The 23,277-nt window shown below is 41.8% G+C and overlaps 1 protein-coding gene across 1 annotated transcript in view; it reads left to right on the top strand.

The window, feature by feature from the left end:
- Positions 1-630: 630 nt before the first annotated feature.
- The window catches only part of CDH2 (cadherin 2), a 114,339-nt gene continuing 91,692 nt past the window's right edge, over positions 631-23,277 (top strand). The window contains exons 1-2 of the mRNA XM_038160494.1: positions 631-733; positions 11,532-11,643. Coding sequence (XP_038016422.1) covers positions 659-733; positions 11,532-11,643 — 187 coding nt within the window. The 5' untranslated portion in view covers positions 631-658. The remainder of the gene's footprint in view (positions 734-11,531; positions 11,644-23,277) is intronic.

Here is a 23,277-nt window from a genome sequence, read left to right as displayed (position 1 = left end):
GACAGGCGCACGGCAGGCAGAGGCTGCTGGGGTATTGTTATCATTGTGCTTCGGCGGAGGGCTTTGCCTGCAGGGGGAGGGGTGGAGGGAGGAGAAGAAAGAGGGAGAGAGAAAGTGCGGGGCGAGCATGCAGCAGGGCTGGGGCTGGCGAAGCGGCGGTGCTGGCGTGCCTGGGCTGAGGCGCTGAGAGGAGCCGCCTGCCCGAGCTCGCTGGGGGGCACCGGCGGGAGGAGCGAGGCGGGCACGATCCAGGCGTGGGGAAGGCTGCCAGCCGAAGGGAGCCGCCGCCGCACCGGCCTCGCAGCAGCAGCAGCGACTACTTCTTTCTTATCTCCCAGCCTTTTGTTTGCCCATCCTCCTCCTCCTCTTCCCTGCCCACCCTCTGCACCGCGGAGGGGGCTCGGCCGAGAGACAAGCAGGCTGACCCACAGCTGAGTTTCACCCATCCTCCGCCCCCCGCTCTCTCTCCTTCCACCGCATCGCTGCCCATGAGCTAGAGCGGCAGCCGGCTCCGGCAGGCGGGGGCAGACGCCGACCGCAGCTCCCGGCAGCTGCCGCTGCCCGACCCTCCCCGCCGCTCCCCTCGCCCCGCTCCGCGGGCTCCAGCCGCGCTCCGGAACTGCTGGGGGCCGCCCTGCCGCCGCCCCTCCTCGCCTCCATGTGCCGGGTAGCGGGAGTGCCGCCGCGGATCCTGCCGCCGCTGGCGCTGATGCTGCTGGCGGCCCTACAGCAGGTAAGCACCGCCGGCGGGGAGCGGGCCGGGCTGCGGCTCTTTGTTCCCCTGCGGGCGGCGATGCCCGGGGAAGGCGGGAGAGCCGGGGGGAGAAGGGGGGGGGGGGGAGCAGCCAGGCTGCGCTTCGTGGTGGGGGTCTCGGGGAGGGGGTAGGGGAAAGCGGCCCGCCGCCGGGGTGCCCCGGGGTGGCTCGTGGCCGCTCGTGCAGAGCCACCTGCTCGGGGCAGCCCCGCCACCGGGCTCCGGCCGCGGAGAGAGAGAGGGGGGGGAGCCCCTGCCCGGGGCCGGCTGAGAGGGAGAGGGTGGTCCCGATACGCGAGAGGTGATGGGGGAACTGATCCCCCCCTCATTCCAGGGAGAGCAGGTGGCGCGGGACGTGGGGGGGAGCTGGCCGGTATCCGTGCGCCTGGCAGGAGCACGGGAGCTCGGCCCCGCCGCCGGCGCGGGGGAAAAGTACCGAGTGGGGAACGGAGCGAACATTTCCCCCTCCGTCCCGCGTGATGAAAGGCGGGCTGTGGTGCCAGAGAGGTGTGGGGCAGAGAGCAGCCCCCGCGCCTCGGCTACCCCCAGCTCCCTCGCCCGCTAATCCTTTCTCCGGGAAGAATTTAATCAGCCTCCGCCTGGGCACTGGGCTTCCCCACCCCCTGCCGCTAACGGGAATTTCCACTGGGACGGGCTCGGGCCCCGAAGTGTTTAATTTATTATTATGAAAGTCCTGCTGCTGCCTCCCCCCGGCGGCCTTGCCGGGGCGCTCCGCGCGGGTGACTGATGGGGTCCCGGGCAGGTGGTCGCGGGGCAGCGCCGGGCACCGCTAGCCGCGGTGTGGTCCCAGTGGAGTGCAGAAAGTGGAGGTCTGGGTCGCGATGGGAGTCACCGGGAGGGTGTGGAGAGGACAGGGAAACAACAAAATGGATCCCGTTGGGGAAGCAGGGGCAGTGCCCGCAGGGTGATGGTTGGGCTCCCCTCCGGCGGCGAGGAGTGTGCGGAGCGGGAGCGGAGCCGGGGCACCCGGTGCGTTCCCAGTTCGATTTGTGCTCGCTGAGCTCGTATCCGGCGCGGCGCCGGGGGTGGAGAGGGCGGTAAGTCCGAGGGACAGATGGCGCAGATCATCGCCTCTTAATGGTATTTACGATTGGGGCATTTCTGCCGGGCCGGGGGAGCGGGTTGAGGCGAGGCCGGCGGCGGGGCCGGGGTGCCGGGGCGGGCAGGGCGCCCTCCCGCAGCGGCTGGCGCAGGGCAGGGGGAGGCGGCAGGCGCAGCCACTGTCCATGGTGCGGCCCCGCTGCCTCCGCCGCACCGGGGGCGGGAGGAGCTCGCCCGGCCTCCCGTCTCCTCTGCGCTTCTCCGTCTCTCTGACGCTCCTGTTCCCTCGCGGGGTCCCCGGGCGGTTGAGTCCTTCGCGCAGTTTCTGAGGCGCTCTCAGGGGCTGATGACTTGCGGCAGGCGAGCGAGGTGCTGAAACGCTGCTCCACGGCAGCCGGGGATTTTCCCTTGAGTCCTGGGAGGACGCGCGGCAGGGTGGCTGGCGCGACACGGGAGCGTCCGGCTGAGCATGAGCGGCTGCATGTGATAGCAGACACCCTGTTCAGAAACTTGTGTGTGCCACTTACTGGCTGCTGTTGTGTTGGGCTGGTTTTTTCGTGTGTGTATGGGGTTTTTTTTTTTGAGTCCTTATGTGCTGTTTACTGTATGTGCTTTCAGTTCTGTTTAGTCTTCCTATCTCAATAAATCTTTAAAGCACAAAATCTGCAGTAAGCTTTTATTCCATCTTCTTTTTTTTTTTTTTCCCTTACCCAAGGCAGGTTTGAAATTGAAGCATAGGCTATGAATTAAGGACAGGAACTAGCCAACTAGCCATGTTGCTTTTATATATCACTCAGTGTCACTGGTGCGTTATGGTTGAGGAATCCAATTTCCCCTTTGTTTGGATATCCATTAAATCAGGTTAGGGTTGATTTTTAATAGTGTGTAACAAAATTGGAACTTGAGTATGAAATCAGATTTACAGACCTGTGTCTGTGCAACACTTTCATTTTAAGAGCTCTTTATTCCTCACCCCTTCTTCCATCATGCATACTGCAAGAACCTTCACCAGCTAGGTGCATTGCTAACTTTTTTCCCCTGTTGTCACACCTACTACTTTTGGTTTGTAGGAGGTTATTTGTATCGGGTTCTTCTGAAATGTTGAACCTTTTCACTCAGTTTTTACTCACCACAACACAGCATCTGTCTACCTCTATTTTCTAGAGTTTGTTAATCAGTTTGTTATTCAGTAGTGGTGTAGAAAAGCTGTCGTTATGGAATAACTTGAAAAATTGTAACTGGAGCCAGATTTTAAGGGCAGATCTGTGGATGTTGTTTTTATGTACAGGAAATATGGCTTAAGAGTTTTGGCAGTGTGTAAGCTGCACAAGAAAGGAGGGAATGAAAACTGCACTCTGTTTTGTTAGTTAGCGTATCAGTATGAGTCTGGGAGTATTACATGAAAAAAAATCCTGACAGAAGATAAGATGAAAGGAGTGAGTCTTGTTTTTCTGGCTAAATCAACAATTCCAATCCAACAAAGGAACAGGGAAGCCAGTGTGAGTTTACAGGAATGAAACTACTATTAGTAGTTTAGAAATAAACTGGAACACAAATTAGAAGTAAAGTGCTCAAAAAGGGAATATATTTCTTTAAATATAAGCTGATTGAATCACTATGTGGATGTTGTCTGTTTCTAAATCAAAAGCAAGTAAACAATAAAGCAGTTTCTTGGAGTCTTTTGAGCTTAGGTGACTGGTTTGAATTCGAATTTTGATGACAGAGGACGTAAGTTATTACCCTCTGCAGGCAATTTTGGTCTTATTCCAGGTCTTAGCAAATGTATCCAGGTGATAAAGCTACTACCCTAAATGACACTCCTGTTAAGCTGCCTCAGCTGAGAATCCAGCAATGGCATTTCTTGCCAGCTCTACCCCTCTAGTAATTACTTCCAGCAGCAGTAGTCTCTGGCAGAATTGGGGTGAGGAATATTAACGTAGTTTTGTGTGGAAACAAGCAAGGTCCCCTGTTGTGGGTAAATCTTCTGTCTCTCACAATATACCTGTGTCTTAGATTTTTTATCTGTATAGGCATGAGTTTTACAGTGTCTCTGATTAACGACTCCATTAATAGACACCAACACCATTAACTCCTTTCAAAGTACACTGAATGTATTGAATTGAATGCATTTTGTAACACATTCATAAGCCCCTGACCAGAATAGTTACATGGAGTATCTCAGGCGTTTTCAGTGTAGATCTTCATGTTCTGGTTTTGTTTTGTCTTCAAAGACTCCATTGGAAATGTTAAATGTGGCAGGGTATTACAGCAGAGAGCTCTCCAATCCTTGTCTGTCTTGTCTAAGTGATAGTAATAACACTGACACATCCTCAAAATTCAGATAATTGCAGAGCTGAATTTCCTTGGATATTGAAATGAATATATTATTTAAATATATTTTGTTAAAATACTTTTTTTAAAAACTTATTTTTACATCTGTTATAGGACAGACAAGGTTGTGCAATTCAATGAGTTTTTTGAATTTAAGTCACTGGTTGACAGAACAGGAGATAATCAGAATTTAATACACGAAATTATCTAGGCAAATATTCTAGCAAGCTCAGATATACATACTCTGCTTATGTACCAGAAGGCATATATTCTTATGTTGTTGATCTATGTATTTTTAATAAATGTGTGTTTTCTAGAGAGCCTTCTACTGCTCTCTCTTTTCCTGGGTAGTACTGCTACCTAGGCATGCAGCTCAGCGTGCTGGAAAGATGCATGTATAGTTTTGATACAAACTTTTAAAATATTTCCCAAAACGATCATGTTTTTGAGCTACATCTAGTCAAGAGTGTGTCATTCAAAAACTTCCTGTTATTTTCCTCTCTGTTTCTAGAAGTTGAAGGACCTCCCAGAAACATCATTGGAAGAACCCTGTCATGTTCTGTCTTACTTGGTTTCATTGATGCTTTTATATCAATAATGTGTTTTATTACTTCTTTTAATAACTGAGTACTAACACATGAGACAGTTTAGTTGTGACAGGATTGCATGTTTATATTTAAAAATAGCTTGAGGAAGCTGTGAGTAAAGTTATTTTTACTCAATACAGACAGTATTGTGTAAGGGACTAGTCATGTTGTAAGGAAGAGGAATTTTTGAATGGCTTTTCCTGCTTAACAAAATAATTTACCAGTTAAACTCTCATTCTGTTTCTCATTGGTTTTGTAAGTGCTTTTTTAGGGTAACAAAAAAGTTCAGAAAGCTTGCAGTAGTTTCAGTAGTTACCAGCATTCCCATTAGGATGAGAGCGTGACTTATTTCAAACAATGTGCACACATAAAACACAAGTCTATTCCCAAAGGCTATGCAATCTCTAATGTTCCCTGGAATTTTTATTTTAAATTCTTGCTACAAAGGGTAGGAGGAGCCCATAGGGGCCTTATGGAGTAGCCTGTGTGCTTCCATTAACCCAGTGGTACCAGTTGAGGGTAAGGTTCAGTGAGACAGATTACAGAACAAACTGATGATCCGACCAGACTCATCGAGTCCAGCTCCTGGCCATGCACTGCACCATCCCCAAGAGTCCCACCATGCCTGAAAACATTGTCCAACTTTGGGTGGAGAGTAATGAAGGCAAAAAGAATACTTGACATCCTTTGCAGGAGCTGTGGTAAAGCACTTCTCACCTGCCACTGACTGAGACTTGCTCGTTGGCCAGCAGTGGCATACAGTGAGGTGAATCCTGAGAGGAAAGAAACATACATTATTGCAGGATGAGTTTATGGAAGATCTGTGTTTTCCTCAAGTGCTTTTGTATTTTGTGAGTGAGCTGAGAGGGACCTTTTTCACCTGGGTGTTGGACCATGTTGCTGTTCACCTTGAGAGGTATATAATCCAAGTGTGCGTGATTCATCATTTGATTTGATCCTGCACTTCTTGCTGAAAGATCATGGGAGCTCTGTCTGAATAAAGAATGGAAATTAGGCTTTCTATTTTTAAATTACTTATGAAAACAGATACAGTATCAGCAGCTTACAAGATGGAAGGTGATTCGCTGCCAGATATTTTCAGAATTTCACTTAAAGTATTTGGTTTTAGTCAGTATTCGTATATTTAATTAAATACCATGTTTCCAAAAAGTGTGTTTATCCTCTCCTCTAGGCACTCCTTGACATATTTAAAAAATATATTTTTACCAACAGACTCCTCTAGGGACTCTCCCATTCCTTATAATTAGCATATAATTATCACCCAGCAGCTGAAGACATAGTTAAAATTTTGTGATCCCCCAAAGAGGCCTTTCAAGGCCTCCCCCAAAGGTCAGAAAAATGCAGCATCCTCCTGTATGGAATAGCAGCAGTTTTATGGGCTGAGATGCTTAGTGTGAGCAATACAATGGCTATTACCAAATCAGAGAGATGTCATTTCTTGTAGAAAAATTAGAATGTGTGGTCAAATACAGGATCAATTCTTTTTTTTAAAAGTTGTTAATGAAACAATTGCTAAAACTTAGACATACAGAAATTTTAAGATACCTTTCTCTGAACTGTGGCTTACCTGAAGAACCATGTGTTTTGGAAGATGCAGCCACTCCCATGTTCTCCTAGTTGAGGGAGGGGGAAAGTACAAACTTGGATCATGGGTTTGAGCTATGTGGGGTATACTAAATAATTGTCTTACTTTTTAGTAGAGCAAATGAATATTGTTTCTCATTGGGGGTTAACAGGATAGGCTGTGAACATGGTTTGTAAAGCTGGGGGATGAACAGATGCAGAGCAGGGCTTGGTGGTGCTGGTGGATGAGAGGCTGGATATGACCAAAGAGAGAAAATTTTTACAAGGGCATGTAGAGATAGGATAAGTAGGAATGGGTACAAACTGAAAAACAGTGGGTTGAGATTAGTTACTCTTCACTGGGAGGGTGGTAGGGCAGTAGAACCAGTTGCCCAGAGAATTTGTAGATGCACCATCCCTGGAAGTGTTCAAGGCCAGGTTGGATGGGGCTTTGAGCAAGTCCCACTGGTTTAGTGGAAGGTGTCCCTGCCCATGGGCAGGAAGGGTGGAAATAGATGACTGATACGGCCCCTTTCAACTCAAGGTATTGTATGATTCTATGAACCTTTGGTGGTTTAAGGCAAGTTACTTCAAACCACATAGTAGTATAAAAGTTGTGGACTCTCTTACTTGGGGAAGGTGCTTGAGACTCTACATGTTGGTTTAAGAAATGGAATTTTCTGATCTAAAATCTTGTGGTTCACAAAGTAGAGCACTGATTTTCTAAGTGAAGATGGTGTAACGAAAGCCCTTTCTGCTGTAACTGAATGACCTCTGGGAGGATGTGGCCTGGCACCCACTTTGGAAGCTTTTGGCTTCCAGAACAATCTGAATGAAAGGCACTTTTCTTTCTCTCTAGTTGCACTCTATGGCTGAAAACAAATTGTACTTGACTACTTTTGCTGAAGTACTGAGTACTGTGACAGTATAAACTGTTGGCGGCTTTGTTTGCAGCAAGTTGGGGATTTAAGAGAGTTGCTGAACATTCTGAATTCTAGTATCTAGAGCTTTTTGGAGATGTTTCTATCATCCAGGGTATCTTTCTTATGCCTTACAATAGTAAGTAGACACTCGTTACTAAATAATGCCACCTTGTACAGCACATTGTGTCAGATAATGTCTGTACACAACACTAAAAATGGACAGAACAATCTCTAGTTTTTAGACTTCTCTAGAACCTAAGTTGCAAGTGAGTATTGGTATCATCCTGGCTTTTAAATTAATGAAGAAACACCCAGTCTTTAAACACAGTCACAAATGTTTCTGTGATCTGTGCTTAAGTTGAATATTGCTGTGGTAGTTGTAAATGAATGTTGGTTATTATGGAGCAAGAGCTCAAATACCCTGTTCTTGCTTCATCATATGTATAATTATGTCAGACAGTGTTTTGAACTTCACACAATAATGTCCTGTGAATTGGCTAGACTTGGCAATTGGTAACTGTACTGTGTTCAATTATACTGTGTAGTATGATATTTTCTTTGATACATAGCCCCCCCCCCCCCCCCCCCCCCCCCTTGGTTTCTCATTTTACTACCTAGGCTTCTTCTCCTATGGGACTAAGTTACAATGATTATAAAAGAAAGCAGTCTTACAAAACCAACTTGCCTTGCATTTTAGTAACTCTAGTGGTGTATGGCATATGCAGAGGAGGCGGTGAAATTACATTTTGAAATGCATGTTTCTTTAAATAGATATTTCCAAATATTTTGAATTTTAAATGTGTCTACTTTTTAAAAACAATGAAAATTGGTTATGAGTCCAGATCTGTCAGTACTAGTGAAAAAATTGTGCCTGGCTCAGTGCTTGTTTCAGTTAGAAACTTTTCAAAACTTTTTAGGCCTGTGTTGTTTGAAGACTTTTACTGGTGGTATTTAGAAAAAGATGTAAATGCAAATCCCTTAGAATTATACACTTGAGATTGTAAACAGGTTGTTCATGGTATCTTTAGTTTCGGGGTTTTTGTGGTGGGTTGTTTTTTTTTCTTTTTTTAATCGTGCTGGAATAAAGCTTTGGAATTGAACCACAGTTTTCATATCTAGAGATGAAACTAAAGTAACAGAGGAGCAGGATGTCAAAACTGCAGGCTTAACTGCCTAACTATATCAAAATGGTGAATTCTTTTAATTGATTGAATAACAGTTTTGACAGAAGACTTCTAATTTACATCATGTTGCTTCATAATTGCCGTTTTCCTGTTGCATTTATATTTGAGATCTACAGTACTGAGTTTATATGCATGATCTGATACCATGTGTGACTATCTCTCTAGCATCTGGAGATGGTAATGCTTATCACTCATTTAGCAGTTAAAAATGGCTAAACAAGTCATAAAGGATGAGGAAAGCAGAATAGTTTTTTAGAAGTAATTTTATTTTGCTGTCGCAAAGTCTGGTACTTGAGAGGAGAATTTTCCAAGTGCTGAGCTTGTTTAAAGCTTTGTGAGTCCACTGAGAAGGTTTTATGTGGGTACAAGCTAAGGTAATTGCTTTCTGTCTTTAAAAGATGGGTTTTTTTAAAAGGAGTGTCCTTCTGCAGATGAATGTACCAGTAATATTATCTTAAATTTGAAAGTGTCTTGGGAATTGTACTAATCACACAAAATCCTGTAAATTATAATAATGTGTCCCATAATCTTCACTAGCTTTCACCTTTTGCCCCAGATAAGGGGATAAAAATATTTCAGCATCCTTCTTTTCTTAGAGTTAAAATGCTTTAAGTCTTGCAGTACTCTTGGGCTGAACTTGATGTGACCCAGTGTGTCTGAAGTTGCAACTTCTACTTAATTCAGAATGCTTAACACAGGGCGATTAAGAATTGCTGAAAATTTGAATTCTTCCTTCCCTGTGTTTTTATTCTGAAACAATCTTTACAAAGGGCTGTTTTTGGAGAGCAGAGCACATTCTTTTGTTTCTGGATAAAATTGATGGCTGCAAATGAAAGAATAAAGAAGGCTCTCTATTCATGTTCCCCAGCCTTTGTTTCAGTGGGCATTGTTTCAGTTTATAAGAGCTGTTTAGTACATATAGATTACTGGAAAGGATGAAGGATTCCCAAACACATCAGTTCAGTCTAGTAAAAAATCCTGCTATCTCCTCAGCCGCCCAGCCAGTACCTTTTTGTTTCAAAGATGCCATGGAAGACTTTTATTTCCTTTTCCACCATATTACTTTGAAGTCACCTTTTGTGCAGTAGTTTAAATGATTCTTACTAGTTTTCTTTCAAATTATGGAAACCTTATCAAACCTGTGATTTGAGTTCTAAAGCTGAGGAAACTGGCTGGTTGAAATTTTAGTTATTTTTGATTTGCCTTCTTTTTATCTTAAAAATTCAACATATAAATAGACTGTTGGCACATGGCTACAGATTTTGGTTCCAGTTTTGTAGGGAACATAGTTCTGTGGTAGCTAAACTGTTGCTTTATTTGCTTTCTCTCTAGAGTCTCCATATAAACATAATAAACTACTTAAGCAATTGTACACAGGTGAGATACCCATGTAGATCTTAAATCACAATAGTTTAAGTTAATTTGAAACTTGATAATTACAAGTTCTCTTACTGAGGGCATACCTGGATAGTGCATTAACTTGCAAGTTAGTAAATTTTAATTTTTTTTTTTTGGTTTTGTTAGTGTTGAGCTGCATAGTTAGGATGCTGATGGTGTAAATGCAATGCAATGGGTTACAAATGCCTCCTTCTATTAGTGATAACAGGGGTTGACATGCTGAGTTTAGCTATGTTTGTCAGTGCAGAGATTACACTTCCACCTAGTCCCTTTTCCCTCAGTAAATCCCTGTTGTTTGCAGTGCTCCTGTCCCACCTCTGCTTTAATGCTCTCTTTCCCTGAGGTTACTAGGGTGAATGGATATAACAGCATCATCTCCTCTTTCTCCCTCCCTTTTTTATTTTTTCCTGTAGGGCTTTCTTTGCAAGATGCAGGGATGCTTACGTGGCCTTGAGTAGGTCTGCTTGATGGAAGCCCATCTGGAAAACAAACAGGAAAATCTAATTTAAGTCTTGATCAGATTTAAGTATGATATAATCACACAGTTGATTGTGCTGTCAAAGACCATATACTACATCTGGGCATACATGTGGATAGGCCTTTGTTTGGCATGTAGAGGTGTTTGAGATTGTTTGGGAGCTGTCAGATATATTCTTGGCTATATCTCAGCCCTGGCTGCACTGGGAGCTGACCTCTTTCCTGTGTATGGTGTCAAAGGGATTTGCCAATCTACAGTCATGTAGCCACATGTTAGGTGGGCCATTGTCTTGTGCAGTACTAAAATGGGACAAAACCAATCCACTGAAAAATGAGACAAAACCAATCCACTGAAAAGAGATCATAGTCCTTTGCCACAGAAAATGTCTGGTTTTGGTTTTGTTTTGTTTTGTTTGTTTTTTTTTTCCAGATAGGCAACAAGGTGTCCTGGAAAATAGCTTTACTAACAGAAGTAATTTATGAACATGGAAGCCGGTAGAAGAGACAAGTTTCCAAATGCTGTATCATATTTCTTAATGGAAAGGCATTCATGAAGCTCTTTTAAGAATGTCATTTGAGGGTAAACTTTTTTAATAAGTGAGAGAACAAACAGTTTCAGTGGCTCAGCTCTTCCATTGTGCAAATTTAATGAGCTGCTCTCCTTTTAACTTAATGTCCCTTTGAAATAGGAGTTGCATTGGAAACATTTGGCTTTATATGGTATCTGTTTGAACGCTAACACAAATGTAAGTTCTGTTAAGTTACTGCAAATGTAACATTTTGTCTTAGTTTACTTGTTCTGGTGCAGCCTCACATAGAAATATTATATACAAGCATTTTACATACACCAGTGGTTGAAGTGATCCCTTTCAAGCAATCTGGCTGTGAAAAAGTTGAGATGTATTTTGTGCAACATTTATTTCCAGAGGAAGGAATGTTTTTGTTCGCTTTATGATTCCCCTTCAGTCTAGATGTCTGGTTTAGTGGAAATGTTCAGTTGTCAGAAGAATTAAGATGGTGTATTATTTAGATCTTACCAGACAAGTGGGATTTGTTCCTTCCATTCCAGTTATCAGAAAGATTAACCCTTTGCCCTCGCAGTCCTAATTGCAGTCCAAAACAAAGATTCTGCTTGTACAGAACAGCAGCAAAGTGTAGTATCTGCCAGCTGGAATGTTTCTCTGGTGAATGTGGGTTGCAAGTATTACATACATTTTGTCTTGTGTTTCAGGCACCGATAAAAGCAACCTGTGAAGATTTGTCATGCAAGACTGGATTTCCTGAAGATGTTCACAGTGCAGTAGTGTCAAGGAGTGTACATGGAGGACAGCCTCTTCTCAATGGTACTGTTAGAAAACATATTTTGAACTTTCTTGTTTCTTCTAGTTGTAGCCATAAGTCACTCCTGGAGCATTTTCATCCTTAAATAGGACACAGACTCTTTCAGGAGAGAACATTGGCTGCTCTGTGATTATTTCTTGATCACTATCATAGGATTTGAAAAATCAGTTGGCATTAGTGGCAGCACGTGCACCTGTGACTGTAATCTGAGAACACTGAGAGTTGCAGAACTTTACGTTATTGTCATCTAATTCTTGGCACAGCATTCACACTGATGTTTCTTACTAACATTGACAGTGTGTATCCCATTAGTCTGTACTTACAGCCCATGTATGTATGAGGAGGTAAAGAAAATTTCCTTTTTGCTTTACCTCTCATAGAAGAACTGCAGTTACACCCAGTGCTAGTGCTCATGTTAGTGCAGAGATAGTTCCCTTACTGCTTTTTCATGGCAATCTGAGGAGAGACACCTATAAGAAACAGGTAGTGGGAATGGGCAGCAACATGAGATAGTGGTTGTCTGTGAGCCCCTGGTCAGTGACTGCCAAGCTGCAGGCTCTGTAAGGAGGCATTCCAGGAGAGGCAGGACGGTGCCAGGGCTGTCTCAGGGACAGTGCACTGCACTCTCACCCTGGCAACTACCTGCATCCAGATGGCACAGTGCCGAGGCTGGGGATGACCTGCTCAGTGAGCACAAGCCCTTTTCTCCACCAGGGATGCCCTGCAGTCAGTACACCTGCCCAGGTTGTTCACTGTTCTTCTTGTGTCTCTATTTTGCAGGGAGAGAGTGGGACAAAGAGGCAGATGATCTGAATGTTTCCTAGATTTCCCAGCCAGTGAAGTTTCAGTATACAAGCTTGCAGAAGTACAGCGTTTTTTAAAAATTTGCATTAATTTGTCTGTTTTCTGAACTGCTAACATAATTTTTTAGATCTAATTTGGAAATTGTGGAACTAAGAGCATCAGTTTTAGACAGTTTCAAATACAGCTTAAATAGGGACTAATTTAATTTAATTTGTTGTTTCTTTCACATAAAAATTTGGCTACACAGTTCAAGACATTTAAATGAAAAAAATTCTAATGAGTCTGCAAAACAAATGAAATAAAAGCTGTAGTCTTGATTTTACATGCTGTATGTAGCAGTCTCTCGTTAATTATATTTCACAGACCTGTTTTGTGCTTTCATAGAAGTATAATGGAAACTTGAATGCAGGATGAATTGATTAGCTTTAGTGTATTTAAACTTGAGTTATTAAAGGTTTCTCTATTCAGTTTCAAGAAAGTATATTCCACCAGCACAGACTTTTCTTTTATTAAAAGATGGCTTAGAAATTTATGTGTTGAAGTAAATGTTCTGCCAATTGAGAAAATAATAAAGAGGAAGGAGAATATTCCTCCCTTTTCCTCCAATGGGAGTTAATAGATGGTTCTCCTATATACTCCTGTACTAGACATCAGCTTGAGAATTCCTGAATATGTGATGAACAAAGGCAGGGGGCAGAAATAGGGATGCAGAGCACAGCAGCCAAATGCTTTGCAAACGTGCTGCTTTGAAACCACCAAGTGTTTGTTACAGGTTAACTGTCATACCATCAGTTCCTCTTGAAATGGAGATCACACAGGTTTTGAGATCTACCCTGCTCTGTGGAGGTTCTCTTTACTCTCTATGGAATCAAGGCTGTTTCTGCAGTTTTTCCCTTTTCCCATCAGTTAGGAACCACAGTAGACCGGGCACTAATTATCTGTTATCATTGCTCACGCAAACCTGATGATAATGTCTGATCAGCTTTAACCGAGTCTGAACTGGTAACATAGGATGACAAACTGACTTCCTGTCTCATTATTCATCCCAGTCCCACAGTCCCTTCCCTTGCTTCTCAGAAGTGAGTGAAGCATGACTGTTGGTTTGTCCTTGAATGGTATTAAAATGCATAACATTTTAGGGAAGTAGGAATTGGAAACTCTGTATGAGGCAAACGGTATGTATCACATCATATCAGCTGGTTGAAAAATGACCTGAGGGAGTCTTTTTCCTACTACCATTTCCTCAACTGAATTACTGCAGTAGTTAATTCTTTTGAAAATTTTGACATGCTTAAAAGCATATAATTTGCTGGTTACACATAAACATACAGTCCATCATTGCATAGCTTTGACTTAAATTTAATTACACTGTCATTTTGAAATACTATTGTTGTCAAAAGCCTATTTTCTGGTTATTAAACTAGATTCAGATGATGCTGGAAGTTAAGTATAGTTGCATGACATTTGCTTCATAGGGATAATCATGTGCCTGATTCTGATCTCGGCCGCCTCGCCTATCTAAATGCATGGAATTATTTAAGTTGGAAAAGACCTCTAAAACCATAAAGTCAATCCATTAATCCAACACTGCCAAATCCAACACTGCCACTAAACCACGTCCCTAAGCACTACATCTGCATATCTTTTGAACACCTCCTGAGATGATGACTCCAACAACTTCCTGGGCAGCCTGTTCCAATGCTTGCTGACCCTTTTGCTGAAGAAATTATTCCTAATATCCAATCTAAACCTCCCCAATGGATGGTGATGCCATTTTCTCTTGTCCTGTCCCTTGTTTCTGGAAGAAAAGACCAACCCTCACTTCATTACAGTCTGCTTTCAGGTAGTTGTAGAGAACAATTAGGTCATGCAATTGACCTTGGCTCACTGATCCTCTGTATTACTTTCCTGCCCTCTGGCAGATCAGCATTCCTGTCCAACTGAGGTGCACTTAATCCCCTCATCCCCATCATCGATAAAGATATTGAACAGGACTGGCCCTAGCAGTGAGCCCTGGGGAACACCACTGGTGGCCAGCTGCCAGGTGGATGTAACTCCATTCACCACCATTCCCTGGGCATGGCTGTCTGGACAGTTTTTGGGTTTTTACACAGTGAACACTGCACCTATCCAAGCCATGAGCAGCCAGTTTCTCCAGGAGAACACTGTGGTAATGGGTGTCAGAGGCTTTTCTAAAGTGTCAGTGGACAACATCTGCAGCCTTCCATTCATCCACTAAGTGGGTCACACTGTCATAACAGGAGATCAAGTCAATCAAGCAGCACCTGGCTCTCATGAACTCAGGCTGGCTGGGCCTGATCTTCTGGTTGTCCTGTATGTGCTGCATGGTAGCACTCAAGGTGATCTGCTCCATGTCCTTCCTCAGCCCCTAAGTCAGTCTGACAGTCTTGTAACTCTGCAGATCCTCCTTCCAGCTTCTTGTAGCTGTGCATCAAATTTACTCACCTTTAGTCATCTGTGACCTCCCTGGTCATCCAGGACTGCTGATAAACAATGGAAGGTGGCTTGCTGAGCACTTCTGCCAGTTCCTTCAGTACCTTTGTATGGATTCTGTCCATAGACTTGTGTGTGTCTAAGTGATGCAGCAAGTCGCTGAAAATTTCTCCTTGTGTTATGGGGGCTTTACTGTGCTCCCTGTTCCAGTCTTCTGGCTCAGGGGCAGGGTACCCAGAGAACAACTGGTTTTTATGACTGGACTGCAGCAAAGAAGGCACCAAGTACCTCAACCTTTTTCTCGTCCTTTGTCCCTATGTTTTCACTCATATTTGATAAAGGATGGAGGTTCTTTTTAGCCCTCATTTTTCCCAGAAACATTGCTTTTAAAAATTGTCTTTTAATAGTAATCTGTCGCCAGATTATGTTCTATTTGGGTTTTGGCACTTATCTTCTCCCTGTATAACCTTGCAATGTCCTTGTAGATACTTACACTAGTTTCTGTGTGTTTTAGAGGTGAAGGCTTTCATTTTCTTTGTTTTTGTGCATTGATACCAAGAGCACAGAGGCTTTATGGACATCTCAGATATCTACAGAGTAATTTGACCTGACTTGGTGCTTTCTCGACAACTTGCTTCTTCAAATACTGTCCAAAAAAAATGACCATATGTTTATCACCTGTCTTGCTTTTGTCTAGTACATTGGGGGGCTATCTAGTACATAGGCTTCTCTTAAGTTCTTTGGCTACTGTCTTACCAAAACTTAAATAAAATTATAATTATCATATGTCTTGTTGGTCTCTGCATTCCATTTGTTACAGTAACATAGGATATCTGGCTTTTAAAACACTATTTTAAGAGATTTTCTTGCACTGCACTATACTATATGTTTTTTTGAAGAGGTTTTTTTTTCAGCCTGTGTTCAGGTGGTGCTTGTTTTTAGTGGAGGATCAGACTTGTTCCCATAGCCATTATGAATTATTCTTAAATGCATTGTTCATTCATAAGGCTAGGACATTATGACAGCATCTACTGATTTTTTTCCTTTTTTGTATGAGGGCATGAGATGCAACTACACATTCATTTCTCGTCCCGGTGTTCAGTTGTCCCAGTATGTGAAAAATTAGCGTAGCAATATATATTCAGAATATCTTAAATTGGAAAAGGGAAAAAATGCTCCACATTTATTAATGGTGGGGGGGAGGAAGAGAAAGAGAGCTGCCCTTGTTGCCCTTGGTTTCAGGATGAGGAAATGGAGAAGATTATTCTAGTTGGGTGGTTACAGAGGTTGGAAACTTCTCCTTTTGTAGGCTATGACTGAGCAGTGTAGGTGACCTGCACCGTATAGGCTGTCCCCTATTGCCTCCTTCTGGCTTAATGTCACCAGTGCCCCATGGTCCTGTGTTCCCGTGGAACAGACTTCACTGGCCATACCCTTGGAGACTTTTTGAAGCTGAAACCTTACAATTTGTCTTGTACAATGTCTGGCAAGTCTGACTTCAGGGTACAATATGCTCATGTCACTAGATACATTTAAGATAAGTCTTATAGGCCTAATATTAAATTTATTTTCTATGTTTGACATGTTGTTTCACTTGATACCAGTAGCTTCATTGAAATTACAGTGATTTTTACCAAGGAACTAGGTGAGCTCAGAATTACTACCTTAATTTCTGTAAAGGGAGGAAAAAAATAATAATTTCAGAAGCAGAATTAAGAGAAACTTCATTCATTGCTAAAACCTGTCGTAGTAATAAAACCATGGAATTACTTGAGCCCCCAGCTCTTTTAAAATGTAATATACTTTGAAATTTTTTAGGACCTAAATTGGCCAACATTTAAAAAAGAAGATAAGTAATACGCAAGTATATCTCCAGTCATCAGCTAATAGAAATAGATATCTAACCCAAATTGAGGGCACAGTACTTACGACTGGTTTCTGTAAATAAAATGTGCTTACTGTTTGGAGAACCATAAATAAGATGTATTGTTCGGAGAAGAAGAGGTTAAGTCAAGAGGGAGTTGTGTTTAATATATTAAATGCCCTTGGTTGCGCTGGTTTTATAACATTATTGTAGTTCATCTATGGAAAAGTACTTGTTGCAGTTTGATATGTCCAGCATGTTTATCTAATCTTTGTTCTATATCCTGAAAATTTTAAGATACAAATAAAGCGTTTTCAGCTGAAATCATTCACCTCAAAAGGTTACTTGAATGGTTTGCAGAATCATTTCTTAGAGATTCTTATGCTGATAAATATTGTAGAAGTTTCTTATCTCACAGAGATGTTATTTTAACATTGTCTGTCCTGTTATTAAATGCATGGTTTTAGTTGTTTGCTAAGAAAATTAATTCCTAAGCCATTCATTCGAATGCTGTGTAGCTATAAAATATTTCTAAGGCCTTTGCGTTGCACAATGATAAAAAAAAATGTTTTGGTGTTGATCACAGAGATAAGCAGTGATTATGGATGATTACCACTGCAGTTTTGTGAGCCATTTAAGCCACAGTAAGCATCAGCTCTGGCAAAAAAGGCAAGCTTACGCCTTCTCTCCTCTTTGAGCCTGGTACCAAGCGCTCATGAAACCATTAAATGAACGGGGTTAGCCAATTTATCTGGGGTAAACTTTCACTCCCACTTCTTTAGACTTTATTTCTGAGTGACCTTCTAGGCTTAAACAGGGCCATGGTGTCCCTGCTGCCTTCTCTTCTCTAGCAGTGAAATTCTTCGAAAAATAGCATTTGTTTTGATGCTTTCAAACTGAGTGGCAAAACTTGTTTTTTGCATTCCCACAGACTTATTTTGTAGTTTGCCATTGAATATACCAATTGGTCTCAACCCAGAAATGTGTTGTTTTTGGGAGTATGGCCCTCAGGCATGGCCCAGTGTTTAGGAGTAAAGTGACATTTCATGATGTAGTGGAGGTTTACATGGACACTGTCTGTCCATGGTGAAGCTACTTGGCTTTGTTGCTAGTGCTGTTTTATTATTCTACATACACAAATGCCTGCCATCAGGTAACAATAAAATTCATTTTTAAAAAGTCATAATGCTTAAAACTGAAGACAGCAGCACATCTTTTAAGGTGGATTAACTGTAGAGCTAAGGAAATTGTTCTTAGAAGAATTATACTTTCCAAGAAGGAAATTAGTCTTTATCCATGAAAAAGATTTTGGGCTTTTTTTTTTTTATTCCTATTAAAAAAAATTGAAAATAGTAACCACTTTGTTTGAAGTCTCCTTGCCTTAAGCAAAAAGACAAGTTGACAAGTTCCTTCCAGGCAGACAGCCAAACAATCTCAGATAGATGGGGTCTCTCTGTGAGCTGCTGGCAAGCTGGGGAAAAATTGTTTCAATTCTTCCCAAATGTATTGTTTTCTGAAGTTCTTTTCCTGTACTCTTCATCCTGCTCTCTCTTGCAAAAAAAGAAAAAAAGAAAGAAAACAAAAAAACACTACAACCTACCATCTCCTAGTTACTCTTTTAAGCCTTAGTGGGAGTGAATTTTTTTTCCAGAAGCTTCTGTTGTTAAGATATTTTTTACCCCTGAGTTATGCTTAAGATTTAGTAGGTTTAGTTTTGCCCTCTTCTTTGAGAAGCAGAGTAAATTTTATTGCTGTTACTTGGTGATGCTCTGCCTTGTTGTTTTATTGTAGGTTACAGTTGCATTCCAGTTCTTGGTTTCTTGCCTTTTTAATCCTTTTCATCTTCTTTTCTCAAACAGTTTTCTTGTTTGTACTCTTTCCATACCCCACAGCATCCTAAATTCTCCAGCATCAGTTCGGAGCTTGCTATCCTGGATTGAAAGAGCTGCTTTTGTTTGCTTTCACTGTGCTAGCACAGTACCTGTTTTGTGATACCAGTTGTCTGTTCATGTACCAAGCTCCTAATCTATTCTTAGATACTTGTCCCTTGAAAATTATAGGTTTCTTTTGCTGAAGCAAGAGACTGCTTTTCTTGAGATGTCATTTCTTTATTCCCTTTTACCAACTACTTAAACATTAATTATATTTTCGAGTATATATGGCATATATTCACCATGCTGAACAGTGGTAATATACTATATGAATGGTGACTCCGTTTTGCTTTTTTGTCTGACTTGTATGTGATACCTGATTTTATTTTATTACTGACTATAAGTTGGTGTCATCTCATTTTAAGGTTGTATGTTGAATATTACATACATATAAATGGGGAATAAGCATAAATAATTAAATGCAGCGATATTATGAATGTGTACAAAGGACTGACATTTCAGAAACATAATTCTGTTATCCCTTGGTGGTCTGTGAAGCTACTGTGGAATTGTATGTAGTATGTGAATCAATTTGTCTATCCAGTATCAAAGAATTTATAACTTAAGTTCTAGGTAAGAAGGAATTCTAAAAAAATATAATCAAAATGTACTAAACAAAATTTTTACTTTTCATGGACTATTTTTAATATAGGTGAGAATAAAGTTTATGGTAAAATCTTAAATAAACTACTCTGTCCAGTTTTTCCAAAGAAGAAACATGATTCTCCCTTATTCCCCGGAAAAGGAGCGCTGCTTCTGTTTCTTGCGTAGGTTCTTATAGCTCCATCTTAATAAAGAGAAAAATACACCTAAAGAGAAATTATAGAAATCTTGAATTGTTGCAGTGTTCTGGGATCTGTAAATTACTATCTTAGTTAATTAGTCCAGTTCAGATAATAATTTCTGTCTGTAGTGCATTTACTTGGAATGCACTGAATTAATTAGTACTTATTCCCTTTTCCTGTATTCAGCTGATTACTTGCGAGGGTCTCAAATGTAGTGTCCTTTCTGTGTGCAGAAATCTGAATTACAGCAGCAGAATTGGTAGCTGCCTGAGTAAGCTCTGAGCATGGCTCACTGAAGGATGGCAAAGGGGATGTTTCTTTCTGCCCTCTGAAGTCAGGTCTAGCATTATAGTCTTTCTAACACCATTTAGTGTAGCCTTAGTTCAATTTTAAGCTATACCATCTGGCTTTGATTCCCAAGGGGCCATTATTTTTCCTGGAATCATTGTAGCCGGAGTGTTCTTCAGTGCTGACCAGTGCTTTAGGGAAGGCTGGGAGGAATGGTGGATGCAAAGCTTTGCAGAAAACCTCCCCAAAAGGCAAAGGTGCCCGTAGGTATGGGTGATTTATTTAGTTACAGAAGAAGGTTGTTGTTGCATGCAAGAGCTGCGTGGAAAAAAAAAATGTTTCTTTGTGTGGTACGTAGGTATATGGAATATATGGAATAGAACTCAGGTGAAGCCTTCTGTGTTAGCATACATAATGTGAGAAGATGGTATTTATCATTAGGAATTCATGTTGTCACTTAGGACTACAGTACATCTTCTGTTGACTTGTCATTTTTCTCTAACAACCCGGAAGACAAATTTACTAGAGCATCCTACTGAACTGATATTGCAGGAAATATCCTTTATTGCAAAACACTACCATACTAAATACAGATAAACTCCTCTAGTATTTAAACACTTAAAAACCACATCAAATCAAATACTACTGTGTTGAAGACTTGGATGTCAGTCAACAAATCCCAATCGCAGTTTGAACTGCTCTGATTTTGGTTGAATTCAGTGAGGCAGATTTATTACTTTTGGTTGAACTTGGGACACTAAATGTGAGGGCAGTTTTTTATTCTTGAAATAACTTTTGGAAGAGTTCACTTCCAAGCTTTCACAACACGTCCTAGGCATCAGAGCCAGCCTTGCTAAACTCAGGAGAAAAGAGGAACAGAAGGAAGGTGCAAAAAAACAGAGTCAGATTTTGGATGGAAAGGAAATTTGCTGGACTTGCTATTATCTTCTAATTAGACTGTAGAAGGAGCAACTGGCCTTTGGTACCCTGTAAATCTTTCCAATTTAACGCAGCACAGATGGTTTTCTGCTCGTTTCCATATGCCCTCGCTGGTTGATGTGTCCTCCAGAGGGTGGGGAAAATAATGTTGGGGGATAAATGGAGTGAAACATTGGAGTGCAAAATGGAGCTGAGGCTGGGGAAAGGATGGAAGCAGAAAATCCAGGTGATGAAGGATGATGAATGGTCGGTGTGAGTTATGAATCCTGGTGTCATTCAAGGGGGAAGGGAAAGCAGAGGCTGTCCACAACCCTAGAAAGAGCAGAGAAACTTCGCATTAGTTGGAAGAGGAGGCAGAAGCAGCCCAAGATAAAAGGGAAAATGTCTTGGAATACTTTGAAATTTCCTCATGGCATCCAGTTTGAGCCAGCCATGGACATCCAATACCCATGCTAAAGGAAACGCTGGGGACCCAGTAGAGCTCACCAGTATGAAATAAGCGAGCACATAGTCCTGAGAAGCTAGGAGAAACCACCAGTCCTTTATATCAAAATGACAGCACTGTGTACCACATCTTCCATTTTTTTGCATTTTAAGCTAAAAAACGTAATTTTCTGAGTATTCAGCCAAGATCAGAACATGCACATGCCTTTTGAAGATGAACTGATTTTATAGCCAAGACATGAGGTTAGCTAGAGCACCTGCAGCTGCATATCATGACTTGTCCACTGTTTTGGAGGAAACATTGAGTTTGAGTACTAAGGGTCCATCAGTGTCTGAGAAGTGGTATTAAAACCCATTGCCGCTTTTTGTTACAGGCAATTTGGTACCGCAAATATTTTTTTCATTTTTTCTCACCTTGTGTGTACATATGTGCCGTTTAAGTGCATCTGAAAACACCAGCCTTAATTAAAGCTAGGAGAGGATATACCCAAAGTCTAAATCTTTGCTATTGTTGCAAATGCATTACAGTGAAGTGGCTTCAGGATGAGTGAGTTTGATCAGCAAGATAATGCATCACAAAACCGTTCATTCTTTTTCTGGGCTCATTCTCTTCTGGGTCAGGTTAGTTGTTGATTTGCTGCGATCTGCTGTGGAAAAGGAGATAAATTAACGAGAAAAGAGGTGTGTCAGTGGTGATGAGATAAAAGGAGGTCATAACTGAATTAAACTCCACTGTGTTAGATTCTCTGGTAGGTTTTTTTCCATCCTCTTTTCTCTCTGCAGTGTTTTTTTTTCCTGCTGTTTTAATATATTCCAGGATTGGGCAGCAGAGGATCAGTGCCCTGCCATCCCTTGCCCTTGATGGCTGCTGCATCCCAGCCACTACCCAGGCACAGTAGTGAATTGTGCCGACAGTTCTTAGCTGGGTTGCAGATGACAGTGAACAATCCCATTAACCTGCCAGCCTGGCTGCAGATAATCCCAGAGAACCAGGGCACCCAGTGCTGCCCACGGCTGCCATCCCTCACCCTGCTGGCTGCAGCTCCTGCCTGCCTGTAGGCACTGATGCTGTGGACAGAGGAGCAGCACAGCACGGCTCAGGTGCATCTATCTCTTCCTCCTCTGAGCTGCCTGCAGAGCTCAGAAACTGGTCCATTTAGATTTATTTTTTTCCTTGTTTTTTTGCCGTCTGCTGTGTTTTGGCAGACCTGTGAGCAGTGGCAAATATTATGATCGTTTCTGCTTGCCTGCAGCTCTTTCTTGTGCACTGTGCTGCCTTTTAAGAAGTAGATTTTGTTTAGTTTTGAAAGTTAATGGCATATGCCTCTCAGGTTGTAGAGAGAAGGAATTATTTAAGGCCCTCTGTGAGTTCCAGTTTAACATTCTCTTAAATAGGAAAGTCAGAATCCCTAAAAGCACAATTTATAACATAAGAGCTATCAAAATAGCAGTGCAATCTGTTAAAGTGTTTAAAAATTTGATTCACTGCAGTTTAAAATGTGAAATAAATGTACACTAATTGTTTTGAATGGAGATGAAGATGGTGTTTGAAGCCAGTCTTTAAAGGAATTAGTGAGATAGCACTGCAGTTCATGGTGGAGCACTATTTTCCTGTAATGGGCTAAGCAGTGTTCTCTAATTAGCTTGCAAATTGGTATTCAAATACAAGTAAACTGGCAATCAAATACAAGCAAAACATCTATGTAAGTAGATTTTGACGTCTGCACTTAGCATACCTGTATCAAAATTATGTGTGGGTAAAGGGTAAGCTCTTACTTGTTTTCAGCATGGAGCTTTTATTAGTGGTGGCTCACTGGTTACAGTAGGTCATTTTTTTAATTTAAGCACATGAAAAGAGGAAAAATAAGTTCCTTTTTTTTTTTTTTCTACAAGTGAGTGGCTTTTAAACATTAGTAACATAATACTAAGTGTGCACGAGTTTTTTTCCTGTCTTCATTTCTTCTGGTTTTTGTCACCTAGTTGTGCACATCAGATTTGATACATAGCTGAGTCAGTGGAAGTTACTCTGTTGAGTTTTCCTGAATTTGGATCACATTCATGTTCATTATTAAAATTACTGCTGTATGGTGTAGCCATTTCATTTTCAAGCCTTGTGGCAGAAACTGG

Source organism: Motacilla alba, chromosome 2, assembly GCF_015832195.1.
Source record: "Motacilla alba alba isolate MOTALB_02 chromosome 2, Motacilla_alba_V1.0_pri, whole genome shotgun sequence".
NCBI classification, from domain to species: Eukaryota; Metazoa; Chordata; class Aves; order Passeriformes; family Motacillidae; genus Motacilla; species Motacilla alba.
Note: the sequence above shows the minus strand (reverse complement) of the source record. Positions and strands in the feature narration are given on the sequence as shown.